Source organism: Anopheles nili, chromosome 3, assembly GCF_943737925.1.
Source record: "Anopheles nili chromosome 3, idAnoNiliSN_F5_01, whole genome shotgun sequence".
Taxonomy (NCBI): Eukaryota; Metazoa; Arthropoda; class Insecta; order Diptera; family Culicidae; genus Anopheles; species Anopheles nili.
This window is the reverse complement of record NC_071292.1, coordinates 708,914-725,039: the sequence shown is the minus strand read 5'-3', so window position 1 is coordinate 725,039 and position 16,126 is coordinate 708,914. Positions and strand designations below refer to the sequence as shown.

At 40.6% G+C, this 16,126-nt stretch overlaps 2 protein-coding genes across 2 annotated transcripts; one reads left to right on the top strand and one right to left on the bottom strand.

Moving 5' to 3' along the window:
* Positions 1-1,574: 1,574 nt before the first annotated feature.
* LOC128726925 (bacchus) lies at positions 1,575-8,165 on the top strand. Its single transcript, XM_053820773.1, has 3 exons — positions 1,575-2,058; positions 5,574-5,724; positions 6,349-8,165. The coding sequence occupies exons 1-3, from the start codon at positions 1,954-1,956 to the stop codon at positions 6,405-6,407; spliced, it is 315 nt and encodes a 104-aa protein (XP_053676748.1). The 5' UTR covers positions 1,575-1,953; the 3' UTR covers positions 6,408-8,165.
* A 3,866-nt stretch (positions 8,166-12,031) lies between these two features.
* Positions 12,032-15,680, bottom strand: LOC128726181 (3'-5' RNA helicase YTHDC2-like). The gene is made up of 3 exons (XM_053819974.1): positions 15,458-15,680; positions 14,236-15,351; positions 12,032-14,172 (listed from the first exon to the last, which is right to left on the bottom strand). The coding sequence occupies exons 1-3, from the start codon at positions 15,651-15,653 to the stop codon at positions 12,179-12,181; spliced, it is 3,306 nt and encodes a 1,101-aa protein (XP_053675949.1). The 5' UTR covers positions 15,654-15,680; the 3' UTR covers positions 12,032-12,178.
* Positions 15,681-16,126: the final 446 nt, after the last annotated feature.

Sequence of the window (16,126 nt, the reverse complement as noted above, 5' to 3'; positions counted from 1 at the left end):
TATTGCCTTCTTATTGTAATTTTTAGTTTACAAATAACATTCGTTTAGTGCATCTGACACACTTTCTTTTTGGGTGAGATGCAATCAGAAGAATTTGCGTTTTATTTTTACAGAGGTTTGTTAAGTCAGAATACATTTACATGTTATATTTTGCAAACAATCATAAACTTTTTGCAGGTCCTGAGATCATTTTGAGACTCATGAGGCATTTTGAGGTGTACTCATGAGGCAGTACAGGCTTTATCTGTTACTAACGCACTTCAGAAAACATAAGATGTCTTAAAATTAGCGAAACGAACGTAAGAAAAATTAAAGATCACCTGAAAGAGGACGATTTTATTAGTTATTTAATAAACTCCCTAATGTGATATGTATTTAAAGTGACCAGTGCTCCAGTCTCTAACCGTTGTCGACCATCAATCTAAACTTCCTTCATAATAGGAGCTACACTGGATGAGGTAAAAAAATGTGCTTAAACTTTTCACACCTTACCCAATCGAATATTTTCGTAAAAACTTGTCCTCAAATTGTCCGGTGTTTATGAAAAAAATACCAGTAAACCATAAACTGATACTATTAAACATCGCTGCGCTGTACGAATTGAACCATACGAATACAAATTGTACCATAATACACGACTTTTCTTTCCTTCACGTGTCTAGTGTGCTACCTTCTTCCAACAGCCGGTGTGCTGAATATTGCTTAGCTATATTAATTGATAACATTTTCATAGCGATACCGCAAAAAAAATCAACGATCATCCTTCCGCCACGCCGCTATGATTGGCTTTATCGCTTTCCAACAGCAAGAGCTGAATATTTTAAATACTTCGTGAGAACCAATTCAAAAACTATGACGTAAAATGGCAAACTAACGTACAAAAATTCACATTGAATCAGTTAATCTAAAATGATGACGTATAGCAATTTGAACGACCAATAAATAAATTATCAATAAATAAAAAATAGGCTCATTAACCAATGCAGCACTGTACCTGTTTTCGAAGCTATATGCCCATTTAAAGCCCTACAATATTTGAATTGATCATCTCAACTTCACGGTTTTTGAGAATGAATTCAAAAACGTCATCATTTCGAATACTGTCGCTATTGGTTCAGACTGTCTGTTCGTGCTGTCTAGTTATGCTTTTGTCGAATGGCATCCAGTACGCTAGATATTTTCCCAGCTACTGTAGCTGTTCACCGACACACTTGGGCTAACAACGCTTCAATTCTGGGGCTTTAAACGCTTCGCTCAGATTTAGCGTCTCTTGCTTGCTTCTGGCGAAGCCGCTGATGCTTCCCTGCTCACGACGGCAAGCCGAATTTTCTATACATTCTACTCATGCATCCCTCTTTGGAGTAAATAGAAATTCATGATTTTATTGAAACTTGGTTTTAATTGGCCCTAATCGATAGAGAATAAGCTAATGTACCATTATTTGGGACATTTGCAATAAAGTTTGGCCCAAAAAGTGACCAAAAGAGGATGTAAAAAAATCCCCCTCTCAAAGGGTGGCTCCCGGCGACCGGCGGACTGTCGTGCGCGTGCAGCATCACAGTCGTACTCTAACGGTCAGTGCGTAAGCATCAGTCTCGTCCTAAACGGTTGTTTTCGAATCTCCCCGTACCGTAAAACAAGCCTTGCTCCCACGCTATTAGCGGGAAAGAGAACTCCAGCACCGCAGCTCCGGAAGACTAGTTTTTAGACGCGGTCCCTCAGCAGCAAATAGCACTGAGCGTCATTCATCAACCGCGCAGAGTGGTGACACCCCGCCAGAGCAAGACAACTACACAACCAGAAACGCGCATCGTTCCGCGTGCATCGAACATACGAGCTCCTTGACAGTAAGCGCCAGTGAAACCTATCAGAAGTAGGCCAGCAACGCCTCCGGTCGGAAGTAAAGTTGAACCCGTCGTGTTTAGTCCAGCAAGCAAACCCAAAGAAATTAAAATGAGTTCTGCGGACAAAAATAGTGAAGTCGAGGTGGAGAACGTCGCCGCAGCGGAGGAGAAAGCAGAAACCAAGGAGGTGAAAGGAGTCAAGCGGCCCGCCGATGTGAGTACTATTACTACACCTACACCTATCCTTCTCCTGCGTCCCATGTTCCGCGCTTACATTCTCCATGCCATGGTGCCTAAACCGTATCGAGCCTCAGCCACATTGCGCCCTCTGCATTCACAATTTAATGCCAATTCAACCGAACCACATCCGCACGGTAGCCGTAGCCCACCTACCTACACTTCATTCATCGTGCGCGGCTGTACCTCTCCGCGCCGGTTCGCTTGGAAATATATCTTCAACGCCATGTGTGCGGCTTGGAAGTGCCCAGTGCGCGCGTGAGTTTGTGTGTGTACTGCTGCTCCATACGCGTAGTACTATGCGTGCGTGGTATGTATGTGTGTATCCCTGTGGTGGTAGCGTTCCCTCGCCTTCTGCGCATAGTGTGATTTGTACGATTTATAAGCACGCTGATGATGATGATCTGCGATTGATAAAGAAAATCATCCAAAGTCTGCATGAGAATACGCACGAGGAGTGTTGCTTTGCGCCGCCTTTGTCGTACAAACGTGCGGTAATCGATTTCGATTCCCTCGATTGCTCATCACTCGTGTCGTAGCATATTGGGCTCCTGCAGCAGCGTGCTACCTGTCCCCTATAGCAGTTAGGTGAAGTGAGGGCTGGGATTTAAGGTTATTTTACTGCCTAGTATCCATAACCGGGTCTCTCTTGCAGCTGGGTGAGCACGAAAGGTACTCGCGGACGATTTTCTCAATAGATTTTTGCAACCTTACGTGCCCAAGCAAAAGCGCGCGCATTCTGTTGGAACTGGGCATTTGCGTCTCTTGGCGTAGGGCTCCTCGCATATTGCAATGTCTCTCTGCGTTTCAAAAGAGCAAGCGCACTCTAGCATAGGAAACTTGGCTGCTGGCACTTTGAGAACTATGGGAATTTTCAAAACGATTTTCATACTTGTGAAATTATATTGTGGATTTTTTTCTTCTGAAAAAATCGTTTCTTTTTCTCGGCTACTTGTGCCGCCCTGACCGTGCGTTGGAAGCGTACCGGCCGGCATTTTAACACACGCTTACACGCGCCACCCTCGAAAGAGAGAGAAGCTTACATTTTTAATGACGTTGGCTTCATGCACACACACACACCATCCATGGAAACGACAGCCTGAAAATCCATTTAACACACCGAACAAGCCTCGCACAACCTGGATAGTGGCGACAGGGGCAAAGCGTGGACATGAATGGGAGAAATGTTCGATATTTTAATTTAGCAGCTTTTACTATATGAACTGTTTTCTCGCGGATTTGATACCGAGTGCTACGCCACTTTTCGCGTTGTATTTCGGTGCGCCTGCGAAGTTTTTACGACATTTGATGATTGCATCGTTATTGAATAATGTCACGAGATGAGCTGAGCTGAATAAGTTTGCATTGAATTTGAAACTACTATATTATTACATCATGTAATTAAAATGTAGTTCTTTTGCGTCTGTCAAGCAGCATGTGGAAATCATAAGGGGGAAATCGAGAAATAGTCTATTTTTGACTTGATGAACGAATCAGTAGCGTGGTGTAGTAGTCTCCCCAGTGAGTCTTATAATTGTACCTTCTCTCTGAGAAAATTGGCTCTTTTCAATGGAGGAATATTTTCTCTTATTTGTTGGCTGTGAAAACTATTCTGTGCTAGCGTGGGGATCAGTGCGTTGATTATTCTATCTAGCTTCACTCTCAATTTGTCGTAAAATTCATCGGTTGTTCAGCAGGTGCAAAGGAATGAAAACGACCTTGCGAATGCTGAGCACAAGGCAGAAACACTGAAAGTGTGTTTCCGAAAGCGTGCAAACATGGCCGCGATACGCCGGCTTTTCCGTCGCTTGATTGTATACAAGGAGGGAGCAAGGTGTCCTTATCACTCCTATAACGTTCCTTTATCGAACGAAAAATTCTCATTGCAAAATCGACGATGAGAAATGGATAGTTGTTCCTGTTATTTTCATGTTAAATTCTTCTCCTAAAGATTGGAGAGCGCCTTTTTTTGAAATCAAATTTGAGAAGAGTTCAGAGCAGGTCTTCTGGTAAAGCACACTTTCCTTCTCCGTCTTTTGCGCTTCTCTCCTATTCGTACCCATGCTTTGAGCAACGCGTCGCTTTAGCGTTATATACTTGTTCTCGATCGAAAACGCCGCTTCCATGATAGCACCGCCGTGTGTGGTAACGCTACAGGAGCCCAGCAACGCCGCGGCGTCGCTTTGGAGAGCGAACATGCTACTTCGATGAGTGTGCGTGTGTGTGAAGGGAATAGCGTAACCGATTAGCTGTATCTACCAACACATCAACGTCATCAGACGCCGGCGTTGGCTTGGTGCTACGAATACTACTATATGTTCAAGCTTCTGATTATGCCTGCTGGGATCTCCACCGTTGGATCTATGATACGAGAACTGAAAATGAAGAAACTCGTCTATATTAATTGTCCATATTGAACAGGCATTGCGGAAATAATGAATGAAAAAATACGTAAAAATTAATTCCATATACCGGCTTTTGCATAGCGGCGCGTGCTCAGTGACGTTTTTCGTTCGCACACAACTACATGTCTACATCATTTACCGGTATCTCGGATAATTTGGTATGCGTATCATTTGGTGGCGGAGAAACACAACCATACGCATGTACGCGGCTGTGTGCGTGTATTAGTGGAAAGGTAAACAAACTTTTTCTCGCGCGGTGGCTTCACCAAACAGGAGTGCACACACGCTCACACATATTATCGACCAAGTGCTAGTATCGATAGCAAGAGAGCAGCGGACCGGTGAAAAATAGGGGGAAATTTGTACGAGAAATAGAAGCGGATTGTGTCAATGATGGCCCCATCGTTCTTTTCTCTTGGAAATGTGTGTTTTGAGGCATAGTGTGCTCTAGGTCTAGGGGTGAAGTATTATGGATCTCTCTCTTCAATGATTTTCCACGTTCCCTATTTTCCCTCTTCTGAAGCATGCTCCTGCCGGCCATGCTGGAACTGGGCAAGAGATGGATGTGTTAAATATGAAATGTGGTGTGTGCTGCGTCATGTTTTTCGATATTTGCTAGTTCTTCTGAATGTTCAAACTGTTTTTAATCTATTGTTACTAGGTTCGTTACTTGGGCTATTCGAAATTGCATTTATTATCTTTTTTATTGTCGTAATTCTCCGGGTTACTATAGTAGAAACTGCTTTTCATTAGCTCGCCAGTATAATGTCCATTAAAAAAAGGAGAGAGTTTGCGCGTGGGTGTTCCCATTACCCTATGTGAGGAAGGATGATAATAACAGGGAAGAATCTCTCCTGATATTACTCTAGCACTCCACAATGTGTGCCCTCTAGAAGTCCTTTCCTGTCCTTGGGATAACCGCTAAAGAAGTTCGATAAGAATTTTGGCTCAGACGTTCGAGATTAAATTTTATTTTTTACAAAAAATCATGGAAACATTTTAAACAACACATTTTAAATAATTTATTGCATCAACTTTATTTGGTGAAAATTACTAATTGTATTCTTTCTATTGCTTCCTTTCGTAGGAGAAAACCGCCGAAACGAAAAAAGTTAAGAAGGACGAAAATGGTGCTGGCGAAGAAGAAGAAGTGGAGGATGAAGGAGAGGAACTAGAGGGTGAGGATGAGGATTATGACCTTCCATACGGCGATGAGGAGGACGATATTGAAGCGGAAGGTAAGTTGTTTTATATTAGTTTGTATGGGTGTTGGCGATACATCAAATGTTTGGTAGCAAAGCAACAAAATCCTAGTTGGGAAGAATTCAAACATGTAATCTAGAATTACACGACACAATTTATTGAACTTCGATCACACACACAAGGTGCTACTGTTACCTGGCTGTTTTTCAGTGTAGTTAACGGAATATTCTGAATTATTAACTTTTCTAAAACTTTTGAACTTCTGAATATAACTGAATATTCAAATTTATTGTATCCGTACAAAATTCGCGCCAAATTTTCTGACAATTTGGCCTCTCTGTTATGTCGTGCACCAATTGGAGGTGGTGCTGGTTGTGTGTATATGTGACTATGCGTGTCTAATTTAGACAAACTCAGATTGATTTGCGTACGAAATCCTGCGACAGGATACGATGTGCAGGGGAAGGCAATCAGGCATTCTCATTTTGGATTTTATTATGCTACCAAGTAAGTGGTTCGTTCGCCATCTACATCCATCATGCATCGTAGAAAATATTTATGATAAAAAATCTTACTAACGTTTTTGTGGTGTTTTCCCACCACTTTTTTCTTCTTTCTCCTTGCCTTGTGCGTATCCATTAACACTTGCGAATCCATAGATGAGGAAGAGGAAGAGGGTGATGAAGTCGAAGGCGAGGAAGACGACGACGACGCGTAATGAATGAAAGTGCATATGTGAGAGTGAGACTAACAAAAAACAAAAACAAAATAACTCTAGTAATAGGTGATTTATTATTTTGAATTTGCGTTAGTGAAGCTGCAAGGAAGTATATGCATCGATGAAAACAATTGTAAAGTTTGTTTGTGTATATATTTTATAAAAAATGAGGAAAAACCAACAAAAAACGCGAACACACAGGACGACAGTGACCGATCTATAGAAAAGAGTAGGAGAACAAGCAGCGATTGAAGTATAGCCGAAAGTTGCAAATCGTAAAGTAAATAAGAAATATGCAAAACACTCTCCCGCTCCATCAATTTGATTTACACGAAAGGAAAAATCCACACAGCCAGCAGCTATACAAACCAATAGAAAAAAGGGCACGTTTTCGAGATGCATTATTGAGTTAAATTACACCCGCGAGGACATCTTCTGGATTTGAAGTGCCACTATCTCCCAGCACCATTGCTGCTCCCTTAATCACTAGCAAGCTAGACACACTACACGGTGATGTTGGAAAGAGAATCTGGGGTGGCGGGAGCATTTCTGTACTGTCGCGGGGAGCGAAGAGTACGAGAGAGCGTTACTCACAACAGCCAAAGCACACGGACCCGACGCTCACAGAGAGATGCCTCGTGTGTCCAGCAATGGTGGTGATAGAAATGGCGAAGCGTACAAGATACAGCATCTTAAGATTTTCACAGCTCGCAGTACAGTAACAAGTTAATGCAGCCCGTGTAACTCACAAGTCGCGCAGGTCACATGCACACCCAACTGAGAAAAGGTAACCCTCCCCCCATTATAATTCATCCTCTCAGGACACTATTTCTGAGGAATGTCAGGTTGACAATTTTTGGGGAAGGAGCTCTTGTTGTGTGCGATGAATTAACAGCAGCAGCGAAAGTAAAAGGAAGTATGCAGAGAGAAGGAGAGAAAGAGAGAAACAAGAATATACAATTAGTCATTAAAGAAATGGGTCAGAAAAATACATTTAACATTGCATAGGAGATATTGCAAACACACTGCTACACCACGCCGTTGTTGGTGAAAGTGGAAAAGATGTACAGTGGTCAGACAGAACATAAATAACAGCATTATTAATATGGTGAGAAGATATCCATACACAGTCAAGCGAGAAAACTAAAGTACAGTTAGTGACACTTGTGATGGATCTCAACTCAACTTAGATTTGTGTACCAGACAAATAAATGAAGGGAGTCAGGCCGGCATCAGGTGCAGTACACACCCACCAGGTGCTAGCTAGCCGAAACACCCCTCACACACGTGTCTACCCGGCAACGCACGCATCCTAGGACAAGATACTGTGACTTCTTTACTATCACTACTCCTACTACTGAACAGAACCGAAGAAAATAATATTGAAAGGACGTAGAACAGAAAAAAACTGAACTGACGAAAGACAGACTTGAGTAACAAGACGGTGGAGAGCAAGGTAAATGGACGTTACAATTGCAAATAGAGCAAAAGGAATAGAGGAAAGATAGTAGCATGGGAAAATCGTGTAAACACATTATAACGGAATCTGAGAATCGCATTAATGAACAGTTAAACCGAAGAAACATTCGGAAGTAGGAAGTCACAACCACAACCTAGTAGCAGCAGTAGTATGTTCTTACATGTTTTTGTTTTAAAATATTTTAGATTTTTTTTTCGAAATGATAGATCAAAAATGAAAGAGTATATCCTTCTTTTTAAACACACCGACAAGAGTAAAATTACTAGATCACATCATAATTGTGCGAAATCTTTTACTATCTCTTGCATTCAGACCGAAGCGAAACAAATTAATTATACCCATCCAAAAGTATCTTTTAATTAAATGTTTTCGGACAGAAAATACTATGATTATGGTAACGTTTAAGGTCGTTCGTGGCGAAATTCGTCACGATAGATGCGGAAAATAAAGAAAAAAAAACACTGACACACCTGAGAAATGCCTGAGCATGATGGTTAAAGCGCGGGAGGGAAACTGGCTTGCGTCGTACGAATTTAATGCGATGAAACTCCCACAGTGCATCGATGTCGATGCATTGGAAAGATTTTCCTAAGAATTAAAATCACTGTTCGAGCATCGATGCATTGTATTGTATTGTGTGTGTGTGTGTGTGTGTGTGTGTGTGTGTGTGTGTGTGTAGAGGAAGTTTCCGATAGTTTCCTTGCATTTTACGGCATTTGACGAGCAATAATTCCCTGCGAAGACTGGTTGACGGGACAATCTGGTTTCATCTTTAGACACACGAATTCTATGTTTCAATAGAAAATGCATCGAGGTGTTCGGCGCTCCGCACGTAGGATGACAGGAGTCTAAGGGAGTGTACAATACGGATATGTGTTTGAGAGCATTGTCAAGGAACACGGCACTGCTGCATTATGTTGCACTAAAATCCATGCTCACGATATTGATTCGTGCTCTATTATGCATTTTTGTTTAATCCAGTACACCTTGAACTTCATTTCTATTTGAACGACCATTCACTCCAAAGTTATACATACAACAATAGCAATCTCTTTGAACCAAAGAGAAAGCAAGTAAAATGAAATGAGAAAGAGAGATACAGAGAGCCGAGTACAATAAAAGCATAAAAGTGTACCTAAAATAGTACTTAAACATTGTTAAATCGGTAGTCCTTAGCCGAAAAGAGTAGAGTAGCATTTGCGAAGTATTGCGAGCTCCGACGTTCGTCAACTTCAACCCCTATCTCAAGTAAAAATAATCGATAATAGTCATCATCATACTACACTTCTATTCGTTAGCTTTGAAAACTATTTCGATAAGAAGAATCTATCACAACTTTTATTTTGTCCTTTTCTAAAAAATATCGGTCTTTATCACATAACGTTTTATTCAACCATGAACAACAATGAGTCGTCATTTTGCAACAGTCTTACGGAATAAAGTTTAAAATTCAGCTATTTTTTTTAAATTTTTCTTTTACCAAACAGACTCCTTAAAGTTCTGGTTGGCAAATCAAAAAAAATTACATGAAAAGTATATGTGTGTTAATGTAGCAACTGTTTCAAAATATAATATCAACTCTAGAATCATGTTACTTTCATTCGGAAAACTTAGCGCTAGTGGGATTGAATAGCACCGTATCGTCATTAACGGAGCCTAACTTAGCAAGAAATTTATTGAGAATGGAAGAGAAAATGGGATTTACATTCATTAATTAAAAAAAAAGAAAAGATTGCTATTTTACATCTGTGAATAAACCGTCAATACCGTGGAGCAAAACGATGAGAACGAAGGACCACTAAAAAAAATCGGCATTATTTCAAAAGTACAGCTGAATTGCAGCTGCGTTCGAGCAGAGAGAGAGAGAGAGACAAGGAAGTTGATGCTGAATGCTAACAACGTTCAGTGCAGCTGCTGTGGTGCATCACATTTTTAATGCCTATTCGAAAGCAAAGTAAGCATTATTCCTTCCGATGCCGAGTATGTTTGATGCATCGCGCTAAAATGAACGTTTTATTTACTTAAAGCGGCTTTACTAGGACGACGTATTATGCTTCTTAGAAGGCTGTAAAATTGAAATCATGGCCAAGCATGACTGGAACAATTATTTGCCAGTTCTAATAGCCTGATCCTGATGCATACGAATCGTTGCGTAAATCGAGGCGGCAGTGTAGCTCATGCTTCCACCAATCTATCGCAGTGGCGAGGCTATATAGGGTAACCTTTTAGCCACGGGTTCACACACACGCGTACTGGAACATGGAAGCCCTAACGCGCACGTCATCGGCGTCATCATGTAACCGTTGGCAATTTGCTGATTCAAGCGAGCCAGGCGAGAAGACCATCCAACCAAGCCCAGCGTTCGTTAACGGGCATTCTGGAGCTACGAGAGATGAAGGGTGGTACGACAAGGCAGCCAGGCGGAGAAAGCATTCTTTTCTCGAGCCCACGATACGCACAAACACACACTATCTCAGGGGCTCGAGCACACGCAGGATGTGTTGGGCTCAGAAGTGCGTGCCCAATCACACACACCCTTAGCTGTGCGTCCATCGGGTGGATGTAGAAGTGGGAGATTACTCGGTTTTTCAATGCTACGCTTATGCTACATAGAATGATGCTTTTGCCGGGCATTCTAGCGCGCGCGCACGATTCGCCTTCTGGTGCACACTACCACTTCCATTTCGCCGGTATATAGATAATTCCATTGGCCGAAAGCGAACTCTTCGTCAAGCTTAATTTCTCTATTCTCAAAAAATGCACCCAAAGTGCAATATAAACGCACTTCAAGCGCAACGAAGGTGCTTCGGATTGTCCATTACAAGCGTTTTGCGTCCCATTCGCGCACATATGCAGGCTACCGCTTCATTTTGCAGCCTGCCATTATTCATAGCATAATAGAATAGGTAAAATCGACCCATTCGAGGGTGGCGCATGGTTTTGCACCCTAACCAAGCCCCTCTGGTAGATAACAAAAAAAACTCAAGCCAAACCATATCCTAAAAACCAAACCGTTGACAGAATTTGTTTGCAGAAGCAATGCATCTAATTTCAACCACTGTTTCAGGAGTATGTTGCCTTTGCACGCGAATATTTGTTAAGGGAATTATTTTTTTTCGACTTTTAGAACTTATCAAATATACCAGAGCTAAACTGTTAATCAACATTGTATGACCACAGGTAATTTAGGGTTTTTAGTGGGTCACAGTAGGCACATGATTATCATTGCCAGGAATGAAATAAAAACAGCGCTACCGAAGCCACGCCACGCCACCACGCTTCATAGATGGCAAAGCTCAATGTAAGAACCCTACATAACTATTGTGAAACCTCGTATACCAGTAGTAATTGTATACGATTACAATGTTTAGAAGTTTTCAACAACAGAAATGAAATTTATCATAGTTGGCATACACAAATGCAAATGTCGATTAATTTTTGTATTTGTAATCGCTCTAAGAGCTTTTGATTGGCCTTTCTGTAGTTTATCTGTTGGAAACGTTTTGGCTTCACGCTTGGGTTTCCAGCTTAGCAAAAGCCTTAATTTTGATCACGTGTATAAAATATGAACGTTCACGGCGTTTACATTCACCTAAACTTAACCGTCACGAGGTTTCGTTATGTGGAACGCTTTTCGATAAAACATACAGCAAGAGGGTGTAGGGTGTAGTAAAGTTGTGTTTTAACCCTTAAAGCAACGGGAAAATGAACGTGAGAACGTGTAATTCTAAATTTAGTAAAGCTGGTTTGGACTTTGGCTGGAGTCTTGCTAAAAATAATCTAATGTTTCAGATTCTGTAACGATAAAAAAAACTACAAGCTATTTTTCATTATTCTTTATGAGAAAAATGTCCTCCAAACAATGAAGTTTGTAGGCTTTAGATGCAAAAATAGGTGTTTAACTCTCTCCCTGTTTAAGAGGTGCTCCTCAATAAGAACAGATATTGTTTCACTTGGAATTCGTTTCATTTTTTCTCAATGGTTTACATTTAGTTAATTATAAACATGGATTCGGCTTGCAGCGACTTTTTGTGATACATCTGCATTAATATCTGCTTTTAATACATCGACATCAAAAAACAAATTCAAATGTTATGTAGAAAATACCATGATATGAAGCTAAGCCTAAAAAGCAAAAGGGCTTCTGAACGACAAGCATATTTTTATTCCATTTATACAAATAATCTTTCTGTTGAGATTAAGTTGAATTTCTTCGAAGAATGATTCTATTCTTCTCTTTCATTTATCTGATGAAAACGTTGTGATCCTAACATTCATTCATTAATTCGTGCTATTCCGAATATTTTTTAGAACCGTTGCAAGGATTGTGCCTGTTTCTACTCATGGACTCTCTTGCTCGGTGATGTCCGTGATTTCGATCTCCCGGTTTGTTGATACTGCCAGAATAATCTAATCGACTCGTTAATTCTAGTGATTGGTCCTCTAACGCGAGTATCTTGCTCAGTGAATGCACCAACTTATATTCTCTTGTGTTCAACTGATGTGTTCGTGGGTTTTCTATGAATTTCATAAAAAGTTCGCTTATTACACGTCTAGTGTATAGCACGGGCTCTGCCATATTTTCCTCTACTTCCATATTTATCCAATCATCAATATCTATTTTACACTTTCGCTGCTCTACAAAATCGCATTCCACTATACATTCTGCCTCGTCAATTGACAATGGGCCGGCAAATATCGCTATAGTTATTGGTGATACCACTGTATTGCAACGGATCATTGATCCTCTACCTGATTTATGTTTTTCTTCGAAAGTAACCCATTCGCTTGGCAGCCAAAGGGTGTTGTCCTTATTTTTGGACTTTCTCATAATTTTTTCTGCTATCACTGATGACGGGTGAATGAAAATTTTCTTCTCAAAGCGTGTCTTCATTGTTTTGGAATATTTTTCTAAATAGCACACGTTTGGGTACAAACCAACGAGCAAAACACCTTTCACAAGACTCCAGTTACTGGAAAATTCGTTCAAATCCTTAACACTTCCTGGCCCGTAGCTTTTCACGATTCCTATTGAACATAGGTGAGCGTGCAACTTGTTCCGCAGCTCTTGAACCATCGTTAGTTTACCATGGCTCAAGAACATTCGATTGCACAGTTCTTTGCGTTTTGCAGTTGTACCGGCTTCTAACCATTGTTGATAGGCCCGTAGCAAGCAATAACAATCGCTGAAGGCATCTTCTGTCAGTTCTCTGCGAACTTTGTTCGCTTTTTCTTTATCCACTGGAAATGACGGTATCACGAAAAGATCATTTATGCTCAATATGCACACAATCAACAATGCAGATTCGTAACATTTCAGTAAAATACCGTATAGTAACATTTTCCCGAGCCTGGCATCTACGGGCAATTCTGCTAACATGTGCCCGAGGTCGGTTACATTTTCCTCGTCATCTAGCGCTCCAACCTTCTGTAAATATTTTATGCTTTGCTTTACGCTTATTGGCGAAGGTGCTGTTATTGCTTTGTTCAGAAATTCTTGAATAGACGCTTCCTTAGCGATGAGGGCAGTTTGTAAACAAATTTCTGTGAGAGGAACTCGCATTATTTCCGGCAATGTAAATTGATCCATGGCGCTAAGGCGAGTTCTGCTATACAGTCGAAAGCATGTACCCGGTTTTGTACGTCCGGCTCGGCCTGCACGTTGCGTGGCGCACGCTTGCGATATCCATGTCGCTGCTAGCGAGCTTGTGAATGTAAGTGAGTCATAATACTTTTGCTTTACCTTGCCACTATCGATTACGTAAACTACATCGTCCATGGTTATAGATGTTTCTGCAATATTTGTTGCTAGGATTATTTTGCGCACACCTCTAGGCACAGGTTTGAACACGGAGTGCTGATCAACTGTTTGCATTTTGCTGTGCAACATGAATAATGTAATACAATGAAAACCCGCCACCTTACTGTTCAACAGCCCATACTGCTCTTGTATATCCTCATATCCAGGCAAAAACACCAGAATGCCTCCTTCTGGAAGTTTTCTGCATATATGCAGTATAGTATCGATTATCAAGTTATGGTCGATCCTATCGTCTCCAACCGATGTATGGTACGCATCTAACAGTTGTTTTGCGCTGCTTGGCGACAGCAACGTAGGATAAGCAAATGACGATTTTGATTTCTCAACAGCACGCTTCAGCATTTCCGAACATACGCTACTACCATTAACGAAACATGCCCAATCATATGCAGTATAGTTGTGCTTCTCTTCTATATTAGGATCCGCGCCCATCTCCAATATCTTGCTCACTATTTCAACATACCCTAGAAAACAAATGCGCACAATTGAACGATTTAAAACCTCAAAACCAAACATGCTTTACCTACCTTTGGCTGCGGCAATCATTAATCCGGTCATTTTTGTTTCAGTATGTTGGAAGTCTATGGGTATATTTTCTTCCTCAATTAAAACAAAAAAATTATGAAAATCTTCAGGGTTATTCTCAATCCAGCAAACTTCCAAAATATCATTCATCAGCAAAATAGTTTCGTCGTCCATGTTCACTGTGACCGGTTTTTGACCTCCGCCATATATAGCACCGCCGCTATTTCTTATCTTACTCTTCATGGCTTTCACGCTATTATTGCTTGTTTCGATGTTGAATAATATATCCTCCAGGAAGAAGTTTTCGATTGGATATAACCTTCCGGGTATTTCAATAACAGGGCAGCTACTGAAATATTTTGAAAAAGTGTCTGATTCTATCGTAGCTGACATGAGAATTACTTTTACGTGGGGATTTGTTAAAAGATTATCCTTCAATGCAATCAAGAGAAAGTCGGAATATTGATCCCGCTCATGTACTTCGTCAATGATGATGTGCGTAATATTCTTTAGAAATTTTGATCCATTTTTCGACATCAAACATCGAAGCAAAACGCCATTGGTGCAGAATATAGTATTGGAAGACGGTTTTATTCGGCTTTCCAATCGAATTTGATAGCCTACCGTATCTCCCAACCTTTCATTTCTCTCGTAGCAAACTCTTTCAGAAACTGTGACTGCACTGATGCGTCTAGGCTGTGTGCAGATAATTCGACAAGGTTCGTTTCGAAGCGTTGCTGCTTCCAGTATGAACTGAGGCACTTGGGTAGTCTTGCCAGATCCAGTGTTGCCTGATATTATTATCACTTGATTGTGTTGTATACATTTGAGTATAATTTCATGAAACTGAGAAATAGGTAAACGCTCGCGCTCCTCTATTACTTCCGCAGATCCGGTTGGCCGTGGTGGTACCGAAGGAGGGACAGAAGACATAAACATCGACTGTGATCGCAATGTATTTCCTTTACCAGCAAGCTTTAACGGCTTCTTATTGGAATTGTACGATGTTTGAATTTCGTTCAATATATCTATGGACTGACTTGTAAGTCTAAGTACTGCATCGCCATGGGTAATATCTGATAGGCTCGTTTTATATATTGTTATGTATCTGTCACCACCTGCGTTGAAAAAAATGATGCGGCAGGGTAAATTCACACAAATGATTTTTTAAAACAAGTTTTTCAAAACAAACAAGCATAAAAATGCGAATGAATGAAATCTTACCTTTTCCGTGAGACTTGGACTTCAAGCGCTTATTTTTAACGTAATCATGAATGTAAGCACGATGTTGGTTGGTCAAATTAGACGAGAAATCGTATTCGATTTGGGTTTCATCTTGTAGGAACAAATCAATTTGACGATGAATTGATATTCTTATATCTTCTTCTATTTTCACACTTATTTTGCCTTTAGTGGCCATCTGCGTGCCGTATTTTCTCGATAATAATTAACGTGGTTTTAGAAGAGACAAATTCATAGTTTTTCTCGACTGTCATCCTAATGTTTGACACTTGTACAAACAGATGGCAAAGGCTCGCACAACTACACAGCTCATAGTAAGATGTTCAGAGGTGAGCAACCATATGAAGTGGGCCGGTTGTAATGTTTCACCGTGCGCGCATGAAATGGATAACATTCACTACATAAATAATAAAATATCCAGATCTAGGCTAACATTTATGATTATTCCATTTTTAATTTCAAAACTAAAGTGCCTTTCATAATTTTGTTATTGTCTTAAACGCTCTAAATTGAAGTAACCACAGTATTTTACGTAGCAATCTAAACATAGTTACAAAATGTCAAAATCACATTCTGCAAGCTACAAGCGGTGGGGAACAAAGCCATCGTTCTTTCCGGAGATATTTTAAAGGTAAATTTTGTGTGATTTAG